We start from the raw sequence: 25,016 nt of genomic DNA, 5'->3' as shown, positions 1-25,016 counted from the left end.
ATTTGAAATTTCATATGGAACTTAAAAGGCGGACGACAGGCAGCCTGCAAAATGCAAATATATATATTATTATATTAGAGTTTTAATTAATGAATGAAGTAGCCTGCTAGAGATGTCAAATTGTGAGATACTGTTGGTCCAAATTGATAAAGGTGAAGCTGAAATCTAATGTTTGTTTTTTTCTTATTTAAATAATCATATCTTTTAATGTTAATATGAATTGGAAACCTCCTTGCACCTTCGACGAAATTCAGTCTGTGGGTCCTTGCTTTTTAATTCACCTCCACTTTTCTCCACAGAAGAAACAAACCAAACTTTTGAACTATACATTCTATTTCACCTGGGTACACATTACCTCCAAATTGATATTTACACGTCAACAGCATTAATTAATAATATCCTAAACCCTAATGTATTATTTTTTAATCCACCCGACAGTTTGTTGGATGAGTATTATAATATATTGTATATTAATTAGGCAATGATATGTATATACTGTATACGAAGTTGTTACACTCACAGTGCATGTTTATTTATTCCAGGTATGTCAAACATAAATTGATGGTTTCATTTTGTTGTTCATAACCATTTTTCGAATTTGTGCAAAAGAAAATGATTTGCCTTGTAATAGCTGACCCATCATCACCCTTCTGTTCTGCTGGATACATATCTGTGGTCAACATAATTTGATTGCATGAGTTGATAGATCAGAATGCATGGTCCACATAAATTTACGTGCTGAAAAATTTAGCCAGAGTTGGCCCTTGTGTTTCCAGTTTCTGTCGTCCAAGGTCCACATCTCTTAATTTCCCCCAAAAAAATTATAATATATATGATATGGTTAACAAATTAATTAATTAAAAAGAAAGGCAGGTAAATAATATTAATGCTAATCGACCTTACAACAGGATGGGCGGTCCCCCCGAGAAATTTAAGAAGAAAGGAAAGCCTGAAATAGACAAAGGTATAAAGGTACAATTTGCCTCATTGACCACACGCAACAATTACATTAGTTCCCCAAATCCAATCCCCAGATTTAAATTTAATTATTTGTAGTATAATAATTGTTGGGGGGATTTAATTGGATACTAGCAAATTCTAAATCATTAAAAGTGAAAAATAGTACGAACAAATGACACAAAATAATCACATACACAAACACAAAATTTATAGTGATTCATTCTCTATATGAAAGTTGACATCCATTTTGCCGCAAAATTTCACTATAAAGAAAAAGAAAAGAAATTATAAGAATCTCTTACAAGCCTTACAAATTGGTTTACTCACTAAACCCTATTTGGTGGCTCTCGCTCTCTAATTGTGGCTTTACCTTCTATTAAATTTGTGTTCTCCTACTTTAGTACTGAACCCCTTTATATAGGTAATACGTGGAACACTATTCTTAATAAGACTCAAATCACATATCCTAATAGAAATTATATTTTAATTCCTAATACAATTATAATCATATTCACAGTTGTATTCCTAAAAGGAAACCATTTTACTTAAACACAAATTAGGAAAACTCGTATTCTAATCTAACTATAATTTCGATTGAATTTCACTCCATAATCTCAACAATAATAGCTAAGGCGTAACTTTCTGAAAGAAATGCAAATATAAAAATAAATAAATGGGACCTCTAATTTTTTATTGCAACTACTAACTCAAATAGAGCCGTCGTGTTGGTTAATGTTGTTGTTGACGAAGGAGAAGAAGAAGAAGAATAGTTCTGAAAAGCTTGTACGTGAAGAGTTTCGTTTAGGTTACGTGGCGGTGGGGTCGCAATCGACATGGGTCTGATTTCAATTTGCAGGTTCACGGGCAATGAACGTGATCGACCACCTCACTCATTGTCCTTTGTGTTCTGTGGGGACTCCCACTTTTAACATATTTCTCTATCCTTATAATTTTTGGTTGTATTAATCTAGATTAACATAAATGATAATGGAGTAATAAAATTGCATAAGAAATATGGCAGAATACAATAAAGAGGGACAGGCCTAAGAGGGATAGCATTATGTACTTTGAAAATTAATTTTTGGATTATTTCTTGCATTGCATTACATGAAAAGTTAAAACTGTTTGGAAAGGACAAAAACTTTATTAAAGAATTATTACGATTAATTTAATGCCAAACCTAACTCTACGACTACATCACAGTTAATTAAATTTGAACTTCAAATATTACATGTTACGTGTCGCTTGTGGAGGAGCAAGTACTCCCTACTGCCTACAGCCACAAGCCCCACCTCAAAAGCTATAAAATTTATGCTCCGAAGTCCGAAGGAGGAGTACTGCCTGCCCCTGCGTGCAATTACGTCCGCCAACCCAAAATTGCTAATCCTTCTTACGAGTGTTTCGTGAGTTGAATGTGTATTTGTTTTGCGTAAAAACTTTACATAATGAAAGAGTTATGGAGGGAGAAAAATCGGCTGAAGCTTATACAAATTAACCTTCTCCAGATGTACCTGCTGATCACTAATTATTTCAAGTGCAGAAAAGGTGTCAAACAATAATTTATTCTCAGAGATAAGCAAACATTAAAAGATCTCTGAGCTTAGGGTGGCGATAACTGTGAGGTCTCTTTTCTGTTCATTTATGTTGAGAACTGATATTGGTCTTGTAACATCGTAGTTATGGCTGAAACTTACATTTGTCAACATGTGGGTCAAGCCGAAATCCCCTTCAAGGGGGACTTTTGCATGTGCCTTCATAATTTCTCGTGTCTTATTTAATTCCTTGTAATAGTTAAAACCCTTTGACCCATCGTTAGCTGCTCAATTTCAATTAATCAGATTCCACTTAATAATTCTTTCTTTACTCTGTGATTACTTTATTAACTCAACTTGCTTTTGAAAGTGACAACTGTAAATGCTAAAATTTTCAATCGAATTGAAGACTAAATCTTGTGAAGAGAGCCACTAACGATTTTGGTGGACCTAAGGAGTGTCTCCTTGCATCTCTCAAGGAGTCCAAGCGATGTGAGGGGATTGAAGTAGACTAGGGGTTTGGTGATATGAAAAACAGGTTTTCTGATAGTCTTTTTCATCCCCCTCATGAGTGAGTTGACCTTAGCTTATATAGTGAATCATAGGGGCTCGAATCCTAGTAAGACTTTGAGTCCTATTTGGTGATGAAACTCTCTTTTCGAGAAGAGATTGGATTCTTTGCCTCTATTTGTCGAGGCTTTGTCAGAAGAGAAGTTTGGTTGGGATTCTGATTCTTGTTATAGATTGTTGCAGGCGAATGAGCCGAACCCAGTTCAGCTTAACTTAGGGGATGACCCAACTCATAGAGCAAACAGTTCCCAAGGTGTTCTAAGCGTGAATCCAATTAGGATTGGGCCAAGACTCTGGGCCATCATTTATTACTGTTATAGTTGGACCCTGTCAGGTTCAATACAAATTTTAGCCCATACAACTATACGGAGAGTTATGGCTAAGTGAATGCAATATTAAAGCTATGGCATGTTCTAAAAATTGCGGCATGGAGCGGCGGGAGCAAAAAATTTAGCATTGGAGAGATCTAAACATAGAATAGAATAGTTTATCTTGACTGTTGTAGTACTTTAAAAATCACATAATTTATGTGTAATGTACATGAAATAATAATGATTTATGGAGCGGAACAGCAGCAAGCAAGACAGCTAAAAAATGGAGGAGGCCGTCAAGGGAAAACTAGGTCGAATCAAACCCATTATAAATCAATTAATGAAGAGCGGCGTTTAGGGGTGAGGGACCCAAAGTTGTTCCGCCCCTGGGCCAACAGTTATTACTTAATTTCAATTTCGAGCAAGGCAGGCTGCCATTGTTTGATTACCCTTGCCTTTTCCGAGCTTTCGTACATGAAATCTGCAGCCACCCACATGGCTAATACGGAACTTGTATTATTAATATTGTTAACTTTACTGATAAAAACGACCGTACATATTTGATCGCAAATACGGTATTTAACTAGAAAGGCAACCTGATTTACAGTTACTTAAACTACAGTGACTTCTTTCCAGACAAACTTAAATTACTTAATTGATTGAATAAAAAAAAATTAATGGTTCTCATCAGTTAAATGATCGATGAATTACAGCACAATAGTACATGATCCTTGATGAAAGATGAGATTCATGCTCCTTAGAATACATAAATTTATTACAACACAACAATAGAAGCTTTAATTTAAACTACATGGGCTGCGTCCAACGAGTTCCACAACTCGGAAGACTCTTCTTCCTCTTCCTTATCTTTGTCTGTAACGGACAAGAACCCGAATTGTCCGCTTGGAGCTTGCATGAGGTCCAATGTTACATGTGTATTAGCTTCTTGGTAGTGTGGCTTACCAAATATCTGGTGCTGCTGAGATATCAAAGAATTGCAGCAATGTTGAGCGTCTCCAAGCTCATCCATTGCGTGGTGCAAGTGCCAATCTCGGTCAAGTATAAGATGCTTAGAAACTATGGTGGCGCGGTTTTCCGCAATCAGCTCACGTAGTGCAGCACTGCATCTTGAAGAGAGATCAGATGAAGAAACCCAAGAGTTGCCCCTGGATGACAGAAGAGAGAGAGCACGTCCTGTCGGTGCTGAAATGCATGGAAATCTCCCAGTCATCAATTTATTAACTGCGTTGAGAATGAAATTTACATATTCAGCTTTGGCTTACAAAATTATTGGTTATATATCTGAAACTGATAAGCTAAGTAAATTATGCTCTTAAGTACTCAAATTAACGCTCTGTCATATTTGTTGATCAAGATAGGCATCAATGATCAGTCTTTCGGTTTACACAAAAAAACGTGTTCTATTTCATGGATGAGGATCACCAGGCTTGTAATGTTTTTTAAGTACAAATAGTGTCATACGATAAAAAGACGGAAAGTGACTCTTTTCAACATTAACAATGTCGAATGATAAACGCTAGTGCGGCAATATGTAATGCTTTTGGGTTTGGCAAAATGCATCTCTACCAAATTGTCTTTCTTTCCTCCAAACAATAATTAAGGCTCCATGAATGACAGGCCTAAGAGGGATGCATTATGTACTTTGAAAATTAATTTTTGGATTATTTCTTGCATTGCATTACATGAAAAGTTAAAACTGTTTGGAAAGGACAAAAACTTTATTAAAGAATTATTACGATTAATTTAATGCCAAACCTAACTCTACGACTACATCACAGTTAATTAAATTTGACACTCAAATATACATGTTACGTGTCGCTTGTGGAGGAGCAAGTACTCCCTACTCCTCAGCCACAAGCCCCACCTCAAAAGCTATAAATTTATGCTCCGAAGTCCGAAGGAGGAGTACTGCCTGCCCCTGCGTGCAATTACGTCCGCCAACCCAAAATTGCTAATCTCTTTACGAGTGTTTCGTGAGTTGAATGTGTATTTGTTTTCGTAAAACTTTACATAATGAAAGAGTTATGGAGGGAGAAAAATCGGCTGAGCTTATACTAATTAACCTTCTCCAGATGTACCTGCTGATCACTAATTATTTCAAGTGCAGAAAGGTTTCACACAAGATTATTGATAGAATCAATCTGATGGCCCAAATAATCTTTCTCTATATCATTATCGTGTCCGCGTGGCATTTACTCGTGTTTGTGGACTAGGTTGAGTGAGTAAAACCTCTTTAATAGGACCCCCATTCGTCGGAGACCTAGCCATAGCCACTGCTCTGTCACACGACACAACTCTTTTCACCTATTTACCTCGTGTTTTTAAAATTTAATTTCTTCTCAAATCAGACCGTCTTGCCTTTAATTATCCATGTACAGAGTCGTAGCATAGTTTGAAGTATTCTAATAGAGTTGCCATATAATTTGAAGTATGCTAAAAACCCAAGGCAAAACAAATGTTACCATTCCATGCAAGCGTATAGTTTTTCCCTGCATATATTGCTATTACAAAAACCACATGTTGCCGAAATTCCGGATAATATCGGTGTTGTCCCCGAGATGTGCAAATATATGTCATGAAATATCTGGCATGTAGTTATGGAACGATTTGAAATTTCATATGGAACTTAAAAGGCGGACGACAGGCAGCCTGCAAAATGCAAATATATATATTATTATATTAGAGTTTTAATTAATGAATGAAGTAGCCTGCTAGAGATGTCAAATTGTGAGATACTGTTGGTCCAAATTGATAAAGGTGAAGCTGAAATCTAATGTTTGTTTTTTTCTTATTTAAATAATCATATCTTTTAATGTTAATATGAATTGGAAACCTCCTTGCACCTTCGACGAAATTCAGTCTGTGGGTCCTTGCTTTTTAATTCACCTCCACTTTTCTCCACAGAAGAAACAAACCAAACTTTTGAACTATACATTCTATTTCACCTGGGTACACATTACCTCCAAATTGATGTTTACATGTCAACAGCATTAATTAATAATATACTAAACCCTAATGTATTAAATTCATCAAACCCGTATTATTTTTTGATCCACCCGACAGTTTGTTGGATGAGTATTATAATATATTGTATATTAATTAGGCAATGATATGTATATACTGTATACGAAGTTGTTACACTCACAGTACATGTTTATTTATTCCAGGTATGTCAAACATAAATTGATGGTTTCATTTTGTTGTTTATAACCATTTTTCGAATTTGTGCAAAAGAAAAAGATTTGCCTTGTAATAGCTGACCCATCATCACCCTTCTGTTCTGCTGGATACATATCTGTGGCCAACATAATTTGATTGCATGAGTTGATAGATCAGAATACATGGTCCACATAAATTTACGTGCTGAACAATTTAGCCAGAGTTGGCCCTTGTGTTTCCACTTTCTATCGTCCAAGGTCCACATCTCTTAATTTCCACCAAAAAAATTATAATATATATGATATGGTTAACAAATTAATTAATTAAAAAGGAAGGTAGGTAAATAATATTAATGCTAATCGAACTTACAAGAGAATGGGCGGTCCCCCGAGAAATTTAAGAAAAAAGGAAAGCCTGAAATAGACAAAGGTATAAAGGTACAATTTGCCTCATTGACCACACGCAACATATACATTAGTTCCCCAAATCAAATCCCCAGATTTAAATTTAATTAATTGTAGTATAATAATTGTTAGAGGGATTTAATTGAATATTAGCAAATCCTAAATCTCTAAAAGTGAAAAATAGTGCGAACAAATGACACAAAATAACCACATACACAAACACAAAATTTATAGTGGTTCACTCTCCGTATGAGAGCTATGTCCACTTTACAGTTGCGAAATTTCACTATGAAGAAGAAGAAAATAAATTACAAGAATTTTTTACAAGCCTCACAAATTGATTCACTTATAAAACCATATTTGGTGACTCTCACTCTCTAATTGTAGCTTTACCTTCTATTCAATTTGTATTATCTAACTTTAGTACTTAACCTTTTTATATAGGTAATACGTGAGACAATATTTCTAGTAAGACTCAAATCACGTATCCTAATAGAAATTATATTTTAATTTCTTATATAATTATAATCATATTCTCAATTGTATTCTTAAAAGAATATCATTTTACTTAAACACAAATTAGAAAAACTCATATCCTAATTCAACTTTAGTTTGGATTGAATTTGACTTTATAATCTCAACAATAATAACTTCAAAGCCTAACTTTATGAAAGAAATGCATATATAAAAATAAATAAATGGGTCCTCTAATTTTTTATTGCAACTACTAACTCAAATAGAGTCATCCTGTTGTTTAATGTTGTTGTTGAAGAAGAAGAAGAAGAAGAATAGTTCTGAAAAGCTTGTACGTGAAGAGTTTCGTTTAGGTTTCGTGGCGGTGGGGTCGCAATCGACATGGGTCTGATTTCAATTTGCAGGTTCACGGGCAATGAACGTGATCGACCACCTCACTCATTGTCCTTTGTGTTCTGTGGGGACTCCCACTTTTAACATATTTCTCTGTCCTTATAATTTTTGGTTGTATTAATCTAGATTAACATAATTGATAATGGAGTAATAAAATTGCATAAGAAATATGGCAGAATACAATAGAGAGGGACAGGCCTAAGAGGGATAGCATTATGTACTTTGAAAATTAATTTTTGGATTATTTCTTGCATTGCATTACATGAAAAGTTAAAACTGTTTGGAAAGGACAAAAACTTTATTAAAGAATTATTACGATTAATTTAATGCCAAACCTAACTCTACGACTACATCACAGTTAATTAAATTTGAACTTCAAATATTACATGTTACGTGTCGCTTGTGGAGGAGCAAGTACTCCCTACTGCCTACAGCCACAAGCCCCACCTCAAAAGCTATAAAATTTATGCTCCGAAGTCCGAAGGAGGAGTACTGCCTGCCCCTGCGTGCAATTACGTCCGCCAACCCAAAATTGCTAATCCTTCTTACGAGTGTTTCGTGAGTTGAATGTGTATTTGTTTTGCGTAAAAACTTTACATAATGAAAGAGTTATGGAGGGAGAAAAATCGGCTGAAGCTTATACAAATTAACCTTCTCCAGATGTACCTGCTGATCACTAATTATTTCAAGTGCAGAAAAGGTGTCAAACAATAATTTATTCTCAGAGATAAGCAAACATTAAAAGATCTCTGAGCTTAGGGTGGCGATAACTGTGAGGTCTCTTTTCTGTTCATTTATGTTGAGAACTGATATTGGTCTTGTAACATCGTAGTTATGGCTGAAACTTACATTTTTCAACATGTGGGTCAAGCCGAAGTCCCCTTCAAGGGAGACTTTTGCATGTGCCTTCACCATTTCTCGTGTCTTATTTCATTCCTTGTAATAGTTAAAACCCTTTGACCCATCGTTAGCTGCTCAATTTCAATTAATCAGATTCCACTTAATAATTCTTTCTCTCACTCTGTAGTTACTTTATTAACTCAACTTGCTTTTGAAAGTGACAATTGTAAACGATAAAATTTACAATCGAATTGAAGACTGAATCTTGTGAAGAGAGCCACTAACAATCTTGGTGGACCTGTGAGGTGCCTCTTTGCCAGTCTAAGCAATGCGAAATGATTGAAGTAGACTAGGGGTTTAGTGATATGAAAAATAGGGTTTTCTGATGGTCTTTTTCTCCCCCTCATGGGTTAGCTTATATAGTAAACGGCAGGGGCTCGAATCCTAGTAAGATTCTGAGTCCTATTTGGTGAGGGAACTCTCTTTTCGGGAAGAAATTGGATTCTTTGTCTCTATTTGTCAAGGCTTTGTCAGAAGAGGAGTTTGGTTAGGATTCTGATCCTTGTTATGGACTACTGTGGGTGAATGGGCCGGACCCAGTTCAACTTAACTCAGGGGATGACTCAACTCATAAAGCAGACAGTTCCCAAGGTGTTCTAAGCATGGGTCCAATCGAGATTGGGCCAATGCTCTGAGCCATCATTTATTACTGTTACGATTGGACCCCGTCAGGTCCAATACAAATTTTAGCCTATACAACAATACGGAGAGTTATAGCTTAGTGAATGCAATATTAAAGCTATGGCATGTTCTAAAAATTGCAGCATGGGAGGGATCTAAACATAGAATAGAATAGTTTATTTTCATTGTTATAGTACTTTAAAAATCACATAATTTATGTGTAATGTACATGAAATAATAATGATTTATGGAGCGGAGCAGAAGCTAGCAAGACAGCTTAAAAATGGAGGAGGCCGTCAAGGGAAAGGTCAAATCAAGCCCATTATAAATCAATTAATGAAGAGCGGCGTTTAGGGGTGACGGACCCAAAGTTGTTCCGCCCTTGGGCTAACAGTTATTCCTTAATTTCAATTTCGAGCAAGGCAGGCTGCCATTGTTTGATTACCCTTGCCTTTTCCGAGCTTTCGTGCCTGAAATCTGTAGCCACCCACATGGCTAATACGGAACTTGTATTATTAATATTGTTAACTTTACTGATAAAAACGACCGTACATATTTGATCGCAAATACGGTATTTAACTAGAAAGGCAACCTGATTTACAGTTACTTAAACTACAGTGACTTCTTTCCAGACAAACTTAAATTACTTAATTGATTGAATAAAAAAAAATTAATGGTTCTCATCAGTTAAATGATCGATGAATTACAGCACAATAGTACATGATCCTTGATGAAAGATGAGATTCATGCTCCTTAGAATACATAAATTTATTACAACACAACAATAGAAGCTTTAATTTAAACTACATGGGCTGCGTCCAACGAGTTCCACAACTCGGAAGACTCTTCTTCCTCTTCCTTATCTTTGTCTGTAACGGACAAGAACCCGAATTGTCCGCTTGGAGCTTGCATGAGGTCCAATGTTACATGTGTATTAGCTTCTTGGTAGTGTGGCTTACCAAATATCTGGTGCTGCTGAGATATCAAAGAATTGCAGCAATGTTGAGCGTCTCCAAGCTCATCCATTGCGTGGTGCAAGTGCCAATCTCGGTCAAGTATAAGATGCTTAGAAACTATGGTGGCGCGGTTTTCCGCAATCAGCTCACGTAGTGCAGCACTGCATCTTGAAGAGAGATCAGATGAAGAAACCCAAGAGTTGCCCCTGGATGACAGAAGAGAGAGAGCACGTCCTGTCGGTGCTGAAATGCATGGAAATCTCGCAGTCATCAATTTATTAACTGCGTTGAGAATGAAATTTACATATTCAACTTTGGCTTACAAAATTATTGGTTATATATCTGAAACTGATAAGCTAAGTAAATTATGCTCTTAAGTACTCCAATTAACGTTCTATGTCATATATGTTGATCAAGATAGGCATCAATGATCAGTCTTTCGGTTTACACAAAAAAACGTGTTCTATTTCATGGATGAGGATCACCAGGCTTGTAATGTTTTTTAAGTACAAATAGTGTCATACGATAAAAAGACGGAAAGTGACTCTTTTCAACATTAACAATGTCGAATGATAAAAGCTAGTGCAGCAATATGTAATGCTTTTGGGTTTGGCAAAATGCATCTCTACCAAATTGTCTTTCTTTCCTCCAAACAATAATTAAGGCTCCATGAAAGCCTCTACCCATTCTGAGAATACACAAAAAGAAAGAAAGAAAGAAAGAAAGAAAAAATGAATGAGCAAATTGATGTTTCCACGATTAAGATGACAACACTGACTTTCATTTCTTTCTCTTGCAGCAAAGAAAAATTTTATTCAGAAACACGTTTGTCGATGAATATAGAACATTATAGTTAAAGGATTACTTCTGTCCCATGATAAAACTTATTTATATCACATTAATGATAAAATGATGTAACATGATATAACCATGCGAAAATATATATATATATATATATATATATACTACAACAATTTTGTATCCAGACTTTATGAGTGTAATATTATTGAATATAAGAAACGAACACCATTTGATGAGCTTAAAAATTTGACTAATGAAGTGATGAGATGATTGAACAATGAGGGCATTGGGGCATTCGTTGAAGAAGATGAGCAGTCAAATACTGTTCTTGGTTACCATAACAGTTCTATGTGAAAGGAAGTTTTAAGCTTATCATAGAGTGGAATCTTATCAATCCAAATTAAATTCCTCTAAATCTTAGGGTAGCTATATATTTCCATTATTAACTTTGGGGCCATCGGAAACGCTAAAGAATATATCAAACAATTAAATAAAGTACTGAGCATATCCATTGGTGCTCCTCTTTCATATAAATAAAAAGTATTTCTAAATATAAAGAACAAAAATTTTTATTTAAATCTAATGAACTCTTTAAATTTAATGAATGTCCTCTTTATTTTTAATAAATAAATTTAATAAGAAGAAGAATTAATAAATAAAATATATAGAAACTTATAATTTATTAATTATATTAAGATAAAGAATCAAACTCACTCTTTAATTTATATTTAAAAAATAAAAAATCTGTTGAACTCTTATTTTTATGAATAAACTCTTAATAATAAAGAGTTTAAATCATATAAAAAATTATTTGAAAATGCTGTCATAATACGAGCAATCTCGAAGTGTATGATATTATCCCTCTTTGCAGATATAATTTGGACATTCGCAACTTACCAGTCACAAGAGATCAATTGCTAAAAACGTAGAGTAATCAGGAATGGCAGAGAAGTACTTATACAATGATCCAGTTTGTGAAAACACAGATTTTTACTTAGCTTATGCTATTGCTCCAGTAAATTTCTTCAACGATCCTCACGGATCCTAAACATCAACTGGATTAATAAAGTTCAGCTTTCAGATTTTTGTTGTAAAGAATTTAATATGATAATAACTGGGCAGGTTTTATAATGTCGAGGTGATAAACGCACAGTTTCCGAATGCGTAATCGGAGGAAATAAAAAGAGAAAGAAAAAACTTGGAACAAGTTTATCAGAAGAAAAGCTGAATATCCCAAGAAAGAAAGCAATAAACAATTAAACATCAACGAAAAGCAGAACTGAAATGCCGTGTACCATTTTCCTAGTAATATAATAATGTCACATGCAACTTATGGCAGAAAAGAAGAATAAAAAACTAAACAGAAACACAATAAAATAATTACCTTGAGAAGAGTTCCGGGAAACAGAATCGTGAGAGCTCTTTCTTCTACGCTCGTTGTGACCTGCCAATCTCCTTCTGCAACTCCTCTTCGAGTCGTCAAACTCTGACATCACATGAAACCTATACATGCCCTCATTTAAACATCACAAATCGCCTTTGTAATTGTTTATTATTTTCATTCATTCACTCAAAATTTCAGAGAATAATTATCAAAATAAGGTAGTAAGAGAGATGGAATTGAAAATTCGAATCTTCAAATTTACTTTTGTAAAGACCGCCAAAACGGAAATATTCAAATTAAAGACAAAAAACAGGATAAGAATTACCTGCTACACTGTTGACAGAAGCGCTGTCTAACCCTAACACCACACTTGGGACCTTTGAGTGCATCTCACAAACTTTATGCCTTCTGTGATGTCTTTGGCGTTGGCAAGAGTGACATGGCATCCCTCAACTGACACTAGGCACCGTCGCCGTTGACCCGATCACAGTGGGAGAGACGACGGACCACACCACCAAGGTTGTAGTAGGGTTTACCTCTCTTGACACAGATAATCCTGCTACGTGTCGCTCAGCGGTGGGGTAGCATCCTCGAAGTAGTGCCTCTTCCCAACTTCAAGCACATAAGATGTGGATCAGGGTGCAGGTGGGATCCGTCACCGGCATATAGAGACTGGTGTGGATGGTGGTTTTGTAACAGTGAGGAATTGAGCGCGTGGGTTGTATTTTCTTCTGGTTGAGTGGTGGGAACGTCTCTGCGGTAGTGGCGGTGGCGTATAAGCACTGCTATTAACCCAATCGAATCTAGAATGATTAAGCGCCCACACGTTATCCCAACCAAGATGTTGTTGTTGTTATACTAGACTGCCCCTGCTACCGTTGCTGTGAATACTAATGAACGTGTTTCCCGCCATTTCCATCTCTCTATTAGCTGCAGGTTCGTACTACTCGCTAGTGTTTTTCTTTTTTTCCCCTTTCAATCCCCAGAAGTAGAAGGGATATTGGACTACTTAGCTAATTATCTAGCTTTGGGTGGTTTTGTTTTGAGGCCTGCAATATGCAACATATAGTTTGGCATAATAAATTGAGAAGAACAGTGAAGGTCGGGTTGTTGAGCTTGACACGTGAAAAAAAGAGTACGTGCGAAGACTGAGAAGTCGTGAACTGAATTGATTTGATTAGAGGAATCAGCTTTGAGGCTATGAACTGCAATAAGTAAGAGAGATGATATACCCAAGAAGCTAGATAGATTATCAGGGAGAGAGGCTCTGGTTTAACTTTTTTGTTTTTTTTTTAATTTTGTTAATGTTAAAGGCATTGTCTATAATTTGAGAGACAGAGTACACGCAGTTAGTGGTCGTGTACACACTGTCCCATCACCATTAATTTGCATGCATTTTTCACGTACAATTATGGTTGAATCCGTTGTTTCACCAGTAACGTATTATATTTCTTTGCATGAATCGAGCGTGTTACCCACTCACTTCACTGGCCTGTGACTCTGAGTGCAATATTCCTATAACACGCCAAATCTAATGGATCGCTTGGCCAGACAATGAGCTTCTTCCTAATATTCCAGTTTTTTATCTACTTCCATTATAAAAGTTCTAATAATCTTTTAGGCCCCAAATCCAATTGATGCATCATTAAAAAGATAGCCATCCGATTATTCAAAGTTCACTGACCACCCTTAAAAATTCCATGGATGAATCTTTAATTAATTAGCTCGGGAAAAAAATAATAATAAAAGGAAAAAACATTTACTTTTATTTTTATTTTTTAAAACTTTGGACAATAAGGCCATTCTTCATTTAATGCAACACAGACTGTAAAGTATTGATAGAGTCTTCAGTTAGGGAAAGCCACACACGTGTCTCGAAATGGGCACCACCAAAAAGATGTCTATCAAACTGCACAGCGAAGATTGACCATATTAGGTTGATTGTGACCAGTCCTTGAGATACCAGCATCTGGTATTGCTATTCATCCAAATGAGTGGTAAGCGGTAACTACATATTTCCTTGGAGACCTTTACATTTTATACTTGCATCCCTGATACAAAAATCAAACACAGCAGAACCACTGCCCCAATTTGCCAAAAAAGTTCTGCCTTCCTCAATTACTCCTCCTATTGCTTCTTGTTAAATGGTAAAAATATTACAAACTTAAAGTTGCATAGGGACGATCAAAATAACTCACTTTGACAGTTTGACCCCTTTATCCTTTCTGTAATTTTAATTAGGTTGGAGTTGGAATTATATGTGGTGTATTCTTCTCTTTTAACCTTGACACATTATTGGCTTATAGTGACTCATTCTGAGGTCTCCTTCACGGTAAGTCTAATGTCTTATTGGATTCAGATTTAGTTTATTAATATTTTGGTCTAAGTCAAGTTCAATTCGGATAAAACTAAATGAGATTAGAGTTAGATTTTCTATTATAAATATTCTGTAATCTTGGGAAACCAAAAAAGTATGAAAAATAAAAAGTAAGAGTAAGCTGCCATCATTATTCTTTATAATTGTTACAGAGTTTTAATACTCGATAAAATCATATATTTAAATATCAAACTGTAATTCCTTAATTAGACCAACCAAGTATGTTCTCATTATTTTTCAATCTCTTTTATTGTGCGTTTTTGAACGTGTTTTCAACATTATATACCAGATTCAAGCTACGAAGAACAAACTGTTTACTGATATATCAGTTTTCTCTACCGTGGAGATGGAATGAAGTTGTCAAAATCACATAATTTTATAAGTTTTATAAAAAAAAAAATCAAAAGACAATTAAGTTTAATCCAATTTTAGACTTGTTTTGGGTTCCAAAATTAGATAAAGCCTGCATTCTCGACTTGCCAGTGCTGAACAATATCTGGTTTGTCACGTAGAAATGTGAATCATTTAAAGACAGAGGTGGCATGTTACTCTGTCATTGGGTATCCAAAGTTTGTGGGACCCGTTTATTAAATAAAGGAGTGCCACGTGTACGGCCATATATAATCAAAACGTAGATGTAGGGCATCTTGTGCTGGTAGCTGCTACTGCTAGGTACAGAACCAGAAAGGTTTTAATTGAAAAAAATAGTAGCTACAAAAGCTTTAGGTAATAAAATAATCCAGTTCCTAAAAAGCAGGGAGAAATATAAAGGAAATAAACTATCACTTTGTACTTGTTAAGTGGGTGTTTGACACGTGTACGTCAGGAAACTTGGTTTTAAAAAATTCCCTTCCTTCCCGTACTCAACAGACTTCTTTGAAAAACGTAGAGTAATCAGGAATGGCAGAGAAGTACTTATACAATGATCCAGTTTGTGAAAACACAAATTTTTACTTAGCCTATGCTATTGCTCCAGTAAATTTCTTCAACGATCCTCACGGATCCTGAACATGAACTGGAATAATAAAGTTCAGCTTTCAGATTTTTTTTGTAAAGAATTTAATATGATAATAACTGGGCAGGTTTTATAATGTCGAGGTGATAAACGCACAGTTTCCGAATGCGTAATCGGAGGAAATAAAAAGAGAAAGAAAAAACTTGGAACAAGTTTATCAGAAGAAAAGCTGAATATCCCAAGAAAGAAAGCAATAAACAATTAAACATCAACGAAAAGCAGAACTGAAATGCCGTGTACCATTTTCCTAGTAATATAATAATGTCACATGCAACTTATGGCAGAAAAGAAGAATAAAAAACTAAACACAAACACAATAAAATAATTACCTTGAGAAGAGTTCCGGGAAACAGAATCGTGAGAGCTCTTTCTTCTACGCTCGTTGTGACCTGCCAATCTCCTTCTGCAACTCCTCTTCGAGTCGTCAAACTCTGACATCACATGAAACCTATACATGCCCTCATTCAAACATCACAAATCGCCTTTGTAATTGTTTATTATTTTCATTCATTCACTCAAAATTTCAGAGAATAATTATCAAAATAAGGTAGTAAGAGAGATGGAATTGAAAATTCGAATCTTCAAATTTACTTTTTTTAGAAACCAAAACGGAAATATTCTAAAATTAAAGAACAAAAAACAGGATAAGAATTACCTGCTACACTGTTGACAGAAGCGCTGTTCTAACCCTAAAACCACCACCTTGGGAGCCTTTGAGTGCATCTCACAAACTTTATGCCTTCTGTGATAGTCTTTGGCGTTGGCAAGAGTGACATGGCATCCCTCAACTTGACACGTAGGCACCGTCGCCGTTGACCCGATCACAGTGGGAGAAGACGACGGACCCACACCACCAAGGTTGTAGTAGGGTTTACCTCTCTTGACCACAGATAATCCTGCTACGTGTCGCTCAGCCGGTGGGGTAGCATCCTCGAAGTAGTGCCTCTTGCCCAACTTCAAGCACATAAGATGTGGATCAGGGTGCAGGTGGGATCCGTCACCGGCATATAGAGACTGGTGTGGATGGTGGTTTTGTAAACAGTGAGGAAATATGAGCGCGTGGGTTGTATTTTCTTCTGGTTGAGCGGTGGGAACAGTCTCTCCGGTGGTAGTGGCGGTGGCGTATAAGCTACTGCTATTAACCCAATCGAATCTAGAATGATTAAGCGCCCACACGTTATCCCAACCAAGATTGTTGTTGTTGTTATTACTAGACTGCCCTCTGCTACCGTTGCTGTGAATACTAATGAACGTGTTCCCGCCATTTTCCATCTCTCTATTAGCTGCAGGTTCGTACTACTCGCTAGTGTTTTTCTTTTTTTCCCCTTTCAATCCACAGAAGTAGAAGGGATAATTTGGGACTACTTTAGCTAATTATCTAGCTTTGGGTGGTTTTGTTTTGAGGCCTGCAACTATGCGAACATATAGAGATTTGGCAATAATAAAAGTGAGAAGAACAGTGAAGAGTCGGGTTGTTGAGCTTGACACGTGAAACAAAGAGAGTACGTGCGAAGACTGAGAAGTCGTGAACTGAATTGATTTGATTAGAGGAATCAGCTTTGAGGCTATGAACTGCAATAAGTAAGAGAGAGATGATATGACCCAAGAAGCTGAGATAGATTATCAGGGAGAGAGGCTCTGGTTTAACTTTTTTGTTTTTTCTTTTAATTTTGTTCAATGTTAAAGGCATTGTCTATAATTTGAGAGACAGGAGTACACGCAGTTAAGTGGTCGTGTAGCACACTGTCCCATCACCATTAATTTGCATGCATTTTTCACGTACAATTATGGTTGAATCACGTTGTTTCACCAGTAACGTATTACTTATCTTTGCATGAATCGAGCGTGTTACCCACTCACTTCACTGGCCTGTGACTCTGAGTGCAATATTCCTATAACACGCCCAAATCTATATGGAATCGCTTGGCCAGACAATGAGCTTCTTCCTAATATTCCACGTTCATTTATCTACATTCCATTATAAAAGCTCTCAAAATAAAATCTTTTAGGGCCCCAAATCCAATTGATGCATCATGATAAAAGGATAGCCATCCGATTATTCAAAGTTTGACAACACAATTCATTTTGATGATGCAGATTCATTACTGACCACCCTTAAAATTCCATGGTGAATCTTTAATTAATTAGCTCGGGAAAAAAATAATAATAAACGGAAAAAACATTTACTTTTATTTTTATTTTTTAAACCTTTGGACAATAAGGCCATTCTTCATTTAATGCAACACAGACTGTAAAGTATTGATACAGTCTTCAATTAGGGAAAGCCGCACACGTGTCTCGAAATGGGCACCACCAAAAGATGTCTATCAAACTGCACAGCGAAGATTGACCAATTAGGTGATTGTGACCAGTCCTTGAATACCAGCATATGGTATTGGTATTCATCAAATGAGTTGTACGGTAACTACATATTTCCTTGGAGACCTTTACATTTATATTTGCATCTCTGATACAAAAATCAAACACAGCAGAACCACTGCCCCATTTTGCCAAAAAAGTTCTGCCTTCCTCAATTACCCTCCTATTGCTTCTTGTTAAATGGTAAAATATTCAAACTTAAAGTTGCATAGGGACGATCAAAATAACTCACTTTGACAGTTTGACCCTTTATCCTTTCTGTAATTTTAATTAGGTTGGGTTGGAATTATATGTGTGTATTCTTCTCTTTAACCTTGCCACATTATTGGCTTATAGTACTCATTCTGAGGTCTCCCTTCACGGTAAGTCTAATGTCTTATTGGATTCAGATTTAGTTTATTAATATTTTGGTCTAAGTCAAGTTCAATTCGATAAACTAATGAGATTAGAGTTAGATTTTCTATTATAAATTCTGTAATCTTGGGAAACCAAAAAGTATGAAAAATAAAAGTAAGAGTAAGCTGCCATCATTATTCTTTATATTGTTACAGAGTTTTAATACTCGATAAAATCATATATTTAAATACAAACTGTAATTCCTTATTAGACCACAGTATGTTCTCATTTTTTTCAACTCTTATTGTCGTTTTGAACGTGTTTTCAACATATATACGATTCAGCACGAGAACAAACTGTTACTGATAATCAGTTTCTCTACCGTGGAGATGGAATGAAGTTGTCAAAATCAAAATTTTACAGTTTTATAAAAAAAAATCAAAAGACAATTAAGTTTAATCCAATTTTAGACTTTTTGGGTTCCAATTAGTAAAGCCTGCATTCTCGACTGCCAGTGCTAACAATATCTGGTTTGTCATAGAAATGTGAATCATTAAAGACAGAGGTGGCATGTTACTCTGTCATTGGGTATCCAAAGTTTGTGGGACCCGTTTATTAAATAAAGGATGCCACGTGTACGGCCATATATAATCAAAACGTAGATGTAGGGCATCTTGGGCTGGTAGCTGCTACTGTAGTACAGAACCAGAAAGGTTTTAATTGAAAAAAATAGTAGCTACAGCTTTAGGTAATAAAATAATCCAGTTCCTAAAAAGCAGGGAGAAATATAAAGGAAATAAACTATCACTTTGTACTTGTTAAGTGGGTGTTTGACACGTGTACGTCAGGAAACTTGGTTTTAAAAAATTCCCTTCCTTCCCGTACTCAACAGACTTCTTTGAGCAAGAGAGACTGAGAAGTCTGAGACTAACCTTGTTTCTTTTAATGAAACACATAAGGTAACAAGAGATGGAGAAAGATATCAAGGGGACGGGGACCATTTTTTTTTTTTTAAATTTATTTTCATTTTTCATTTTATAGAGGAGAGGGGAGGGGACCATTCCATTCATAACTCGTTCTTGTAAAAGAATTGGCCTTAAACCTTGGAAAAGAGATATCTCATTTGCTAATTATCAGAGCTTTAGATCCCGAGGAATATACATCAATTGGTGATTCGTTACTGTAAAGAACTCAGCACTCTGTCCACTATTGTCTTTTGTTATTATTTGCTTTGATTTTCTTCATCTGGCTAACATAGCAATAGCACATTATTTTCCACAAGGTTTCTTTCCCTTTGATCGAAGACATGAACAAGAAGAAATTGGAGCCTTTTTGACAGTATCTATGTCTTCTGGGTCTTTCACTAGCCAGATATCTTCTTTACAGTCACAAAAAGAATCGATGGCTGGAGGATATTTTCCAATCTCTCTCTCTCTCTCTCTCTCAATTATATATATATATAAACTGGAAATATAAAGCATAAAGAGGTGAAGAAAAAGACGGTATCCACTCAATATGTTCCATCAACTGAGTCAGTATGGGACCCTTCTCTGCACGTCTCTCTGTCTCTGTGAATTCATAAAATTAAAGAAGGCTGTACTGCGTCCAGATATAGCTAGTAGCTGCAATTTGAACTGCTCATGGGCCCTTTCCCTCCCCCCGCCTCTACCTCTCTGCACTGTCTTTCCCCCCCATTCAAGAAAAAACAAGTGCCCAACATATTTCACCCACTCCACGTTCTTTCTTCAGATACTTGCAATTGTCAATGCAATAATCTCAACTCTGTTGGACCGTCACAACTGTAATTGAAGCAGATCAACTGTCAAATTAATTTTGATCCTCTTGAATTACCCCAATGATGCACCATCTTTGCACTCGCAATATTGAATGTAAGCAGAACAAAAACTGTGAATCAAAACTGGGTCCATGTAGCTTTGTTTTTTGTAAGCTGTAATTGTTGAACTCAACTACCGTGCTCACGCTTCTGCTTCTATATGATCATTACTCTGTCCAATTGTTGTTCAGTTATTATAACTTTGACTAAGTCGTTTATTTTATTTTTATCGCTTACTTAATAACAAATGAAACAAGAGTGTCACCTTTCGTTCTGTATTCAGCTTCTGAAAAGCTGTCCAGTTTTGCATCTGGGCTTTTTGAGATTATAGGCCAGAATCGTTAATCAAAAACGGGCTGAAAATGGACTTAAACGGTTGCATTGTAGCAATTGAGCCCAATTTCAAGGAAAAAAAAAAAATTTCTAGCTCGAGAAGAAAAATACTGATACAAACACCAATCTGTTCGTGTCTTCATGATGACATACGCTCCCTTTAAGGATAAAATTCTAAGAAATAAAATGAGGATGAAATCTGAATATAAATCTACTCGTAAATAAATAAAATTGGTCTATAAGTAGAAATTTTCTTGGACAGATCAGTCAATCGCTATAAAACTGAAGTACAATTTCATTAATTTAAAAATAGCGAGGCCAACCCAACCATATCCCATTCTTGTGACTCTTCCGCTCTTCCCTCATGCTTTAGCCAGTTATGTACATCACTCTACAGTTATAATTCTTTTTCTGAAGCTTTCATTAACGAGTACAGTTTCTTGCATTTATGATAAAACGTAGAATATAAAGGCTCCGTTTGGTTCAAAATTTGAGGGTTTGGGAAGAGTTTTTTGAAAAAAGTTAAAAAAAGTTGAATTGGACGGTATTATGTGTAAATTTATAATTAATAAAAATCTCATATATTTGTTTTTTTACAAATACCCCCTATAATAAAACTTAAAAGTTAACAAAAATACCCCTAATCCACCCTCAAACACCCCATCGCCACCACCACGGAGGTGGCCGGAATCGTCTTATGGGCGCATGACCGGCTGGATCTTGCCGGTCATGCTGCTTGGCCTTTTCCAGCCAGATCCACGGTGGATCTGGCCGGCAAAGGCCAGATCTGGCCGTCAACGCCATATCTGGCCGTAGATGCTCTCAACGATGCCAAAACGGTCGTCGTTGATGGTCACGACGACCTTGTTGTTGGCCGTCGTGACCGATTGTTACGGCCAAAGATCTGGCAGGAAAATGCTAATCGGCGCACTACCGACCATATTCAGCCGGTAGTGCGCCATCCTATCAGATTCCGCCATTTTTCGGTGGTGGTGGCTGGAATCTGGTAATGTGGATTATTGGGGTGTTTTTATAATTTAAAAAAAAATTTAGGGGTATTTAATTAAATTATCAAATTTAAGGGTTTAAAAAAAGTTGAATAATATTGGGAGTAGTATTCCAAAAATCTGAGTTTTTGGGTATTTTACTGTTTAACTTTTTTGGAAATACTAAAAGTAGTATTCCCAAAACTGAAACAAACGCAGCCAAAGTGATTTGCTTTGGAATTAAAAAAAGAAAAAATTAATTCAACAGAATTCAAAATCAGTCTAGACGGGAGCCCCATTCAATTACTTGAAAAAGTGAAGACCTCTGTTTTCCACATTTTTCTGAGTTAGTTTGTGTTTTAATTCTTCAAGAATTCACCCTTCAACAAGAAGAAATTATTTTCCCTTCTGTACACCAACCGACCTTTATTTAGATAACATGTAGCTATCAATTCACAGAAATCGGGTTCGGAAATTTTCTTGTAGGATATCAGGAAAAGGGATGTTATAAAATTGTTGCTGTCAGTTAACTGGTTACTAATAAAGGATATAAACTATTTTGGATGGTCGAGTAAAATGATAGAGATTCTAATATATTAGGTACTAATAAAGTAGTCATTGAACTCTTATCGGAAAATAATTTCAAGGTCCGACATCCCTATCATAAGAAAAGAAATCCTAATAGGGGGTATGGATTGTTTGAGCAATCAACTTTGCTGTTGTGGCATAGGATGTGGCAGCTATATATTAAAGATTTGGAAGATTGAGTCTTTCACACTCTAATCCAAAAACAGCAGTGTTTCATGACTTTGCAGTGTTAACACATTGAGTCATCCACACGTCTAAAATATTGAGAAAGAGACTGCCAACAACAGCAACAATGATAAATTCTAACTACCTACTTCCTTTCATTCAGTTAGCCTTTCCTCATCTTCAAGTTGAAGAGAAAAGAAAAGAACACTAGAGTTTGTTAGACCTAAATTTTCTTTTCACTTCGAGCAACTTGTATGGCCAAAAGTACTCAACAACTGATCTTTTCATTCTTCTTTTTCATCTTCCTACGTAATAAATTGATTCATCCATACGGTGTGATCTTCTTTAAGTTTGCACGGTTTATCAATCATAACATAATGAAGAGGGAAACCCTACAACTATTGATTATATATGTATATGGAAATTATTCTGTAAATTAAAGGGACATGCTAACTATCAGTCTCTGAGACCTTCCCTTTATTTTTGGTTTTGGAACTTAAATTACCATGATCATAAATTTCTGATGAAGCTTTTGTAAACAACAAAAACGACAAAAGTTTTCAGCTTATCGCAAATCTAATATTATTCGAAGTTTTAACAATCAATCAACTTACAATTTTCTTTTACGAATCATTGAACCTACCTTTTATAATTATAAAGCTTCCCTCCACAACCGCAACACAAAGTGATCTAACCATAGCTATCATGTTGCTGTTTTTAACTAATCATTTCTTTCTTGTCATCAACATTTTCCTTCTTGGATCACCACTATGTTTTGCCGCCCGATCAACACCACAAACGTTTACACCGAAACAAACACATATAACCGTTGTAAACCAGGACAACAAATGGATCGACATTAGTGGCTTCTTCAATTCCCAAAAGGGAAGCCAGGTCTTGGGTTTATCCAAGCTCAAAAAATACTTTCATCGATTTGGCTATCTCCCATCTCAAGATTACAATGTATCCGATAATACATTTGACCCAACGTTCGAATCAGCCGGCATTCATTATCAATCAAGACTTGGTCTCCCTGTTACTGGTAAGCTCGAATTTGAAACTGTGTCTAAGATAATGGCGGCAAGATGTGGTGTCCCTGATTTTCATACGGCTCAAACATTGCATGCAACAAAAGACTACGTGTTTTTTCCAGGGAAACCACGATGGGCTCGTCACGTGCCTATGAAACTCACCTACGCATTCTCAAAGGAATATTTGATCAACTACTTGAAGATATCAGATATTAAGGTCGTGTTTAAACGCGCTTTTGGTAAATGGGCATCTGTTATTCCAGTGAGTTTCATTGAGACTGATGATTATGGTTTTGCTGATATCAGAATAGGGTTTTACAGCGGTGATCACGGCGATGGAGAGCCGTTTGATGGGGTTCTGGGAGTGCTGGCCCACTCATTTTCACCTGAGAGTGGAAAATTTCATTTAGATGCAGCAGAGACGTGGGCCATTGATTTTGAAATGGAGAAATCACCGGTGGCCGTTGATTTAGAATCAGTAGCTATACATGAGATTGGGCATTTGTTGGGGTTGGCCCACAGTCCTAATAAGGAAGCCGTCATGTATGCAACCTTGAAACCTAGAGATAAAAAAGTGGACTTGGCTCTTGATGATATACAGGGAGTCCAAGCTCTGTATGGATCAAACCCTAATTTCACGTTTGGCTCTTTGTTGGAGTCTGATATTTCAACGAATCCGGCAGTTAATTTAAGAATCAGATGGTTTATGTGGGCCACTTTGATTCTACTTTGGTTTTTGATGTTCATGTAGTTAAAATGTCTATGGTCTCCGGTTTATGAGGAGCGTCAAAACGATTAGATATATAGAATATACGCATGCAGCCCAAAATCTAGCGGTGCTGACGGACTTTTGATTTGAAGGTTTGTTTAGGACTTGTGGTTATGGTTCCTCTTCATTAACGGAAAGTAAGATCATAACATTCTTTTTTTGTTTCTAAATATATATTTTTTTTAATCAATAAATTTATATTATATTCCAAATAAATTCATGCAATTATGATTTAAAAGGTCACTGGATATCATATTATTTGGCTGGTGCCCAATCAAGAATTGATTGCGTCAAAATTTATTAAAGTATTTAATATTTTCCAAGCACGGAATGAATGAAAGTATAACAATAACCATGATTTTTATAAATATTTTTTAATTTTTATATATTTCAGCACACATAAAGTCTCCATCAAATCAAATTGCCCAAATAAAAAGAGTAAATGACTTTTTCCTATCCAAATAATGCATTAATGGTACTCTTCTACTTACAGACTTGTAAATACTATTTTATTACATCAATTTATATTCTGTTTTCGATTTCGGTATCGTTGCGGCCCTACACCATCACCATTCTATTTCTCGATCATCATTCACCAAAACCCCTCAAACCCTACTCTTGCCAATCTCATCAATCGTCGACGATTGAGCGATTAAGGTTTTCACAACTGCCCCTCCTAAGTTAAATTACGATCAATTCTAATTATCAAAATATATC

The 25,016-nt window shown here is 35.9% G+C and overlaps 2 protein-coding genes and 1 pseudogene across 3 annotated transcripts; 1 reads left to right on the top strand and 2 right to left on the bottom strand.

Moving 5' to 3' along the window:
• Nucleotides 1-4,009: 4,009 nt before the first annotated feature.
• On the bottom strand, nt 4,010-13,399 carry LOC116128089 (annotated as a pseudogene).
• Nucleotides 13,400-15,754: 2,355 nt separating this feature from the next.
• LOC116128065 (squamosa promoter-binding-like protein 7) lies at nt 15,755-17,577 on the bottom strand. Of its 2 annotated transcripts, XM_031413735.1 has the most exons (3): nt 16,534-17,577; nt 16,208-16,326; nt 15,755-15,878 (listed from the first exon to the last, which is right to left on the bottom strand). In XM_031413735.1, exons 1-3 carry the CDS (start codon nt 17,148-17,150, stop codon nt 15,859-15,861), a joined length of 756 nt encoding a protein of 251 aa, XP_031269595.1. In that variant the 5' UTR covers nt 17,151-17,577; the 3' UTR covers nt 15,755-15,858. The 2 variants fall into 2 exon arrangements, with proteins under 2 accessions (XP_031269595.1, XP_031269594.1); XM_031413734.1 differs by lacking the exon at nt 15,755-15,878 and having other exon boundaries at nt 15,920-16,326.
• Nucleotides 17,578-23,111: 5,534 nt separating this feature from the next.
• Nucleotides 23,112-24,426, top strand: LOC116128188 (metalloendoproteinase 4-MMP-like). Its single transcript, XM_031413886.1, has one exon. The coding sequence runs from the start codon at nt 23,205-23,207 to the stop codon at nt 24,279-24,281; it is 1,077 nt and encodes a 358-aa protein (XP_031269746.1). The 5' UTR covers nt 23,112-23,204; the 3' UTR covers nt 24,282-24,426.
• The last annotated feature ends 590 nt before the right edge of the window (nt 24,427-25,016 follow it).

Source organism: Pistacia vera, unplaced genomic scaffold, assembly GCF_008641045.1.
Source record: "Pistacia vera cultivar Batoury unplaced genomic scaffold, PisVer_v2 Contig197, whole genome shotgun sequence".
NCBI lineage: Eukaryota > Viridiplantae > Streptophyta > Magnoliopsida > Sapindales > Anacardiaceae > Pistacia > Pistacia vera.
The sequence above is the reverse complement of the archived record's forward strand: the minus strand, read 5'-3'. Positions and strand labels throughout refer to the sequence as shown.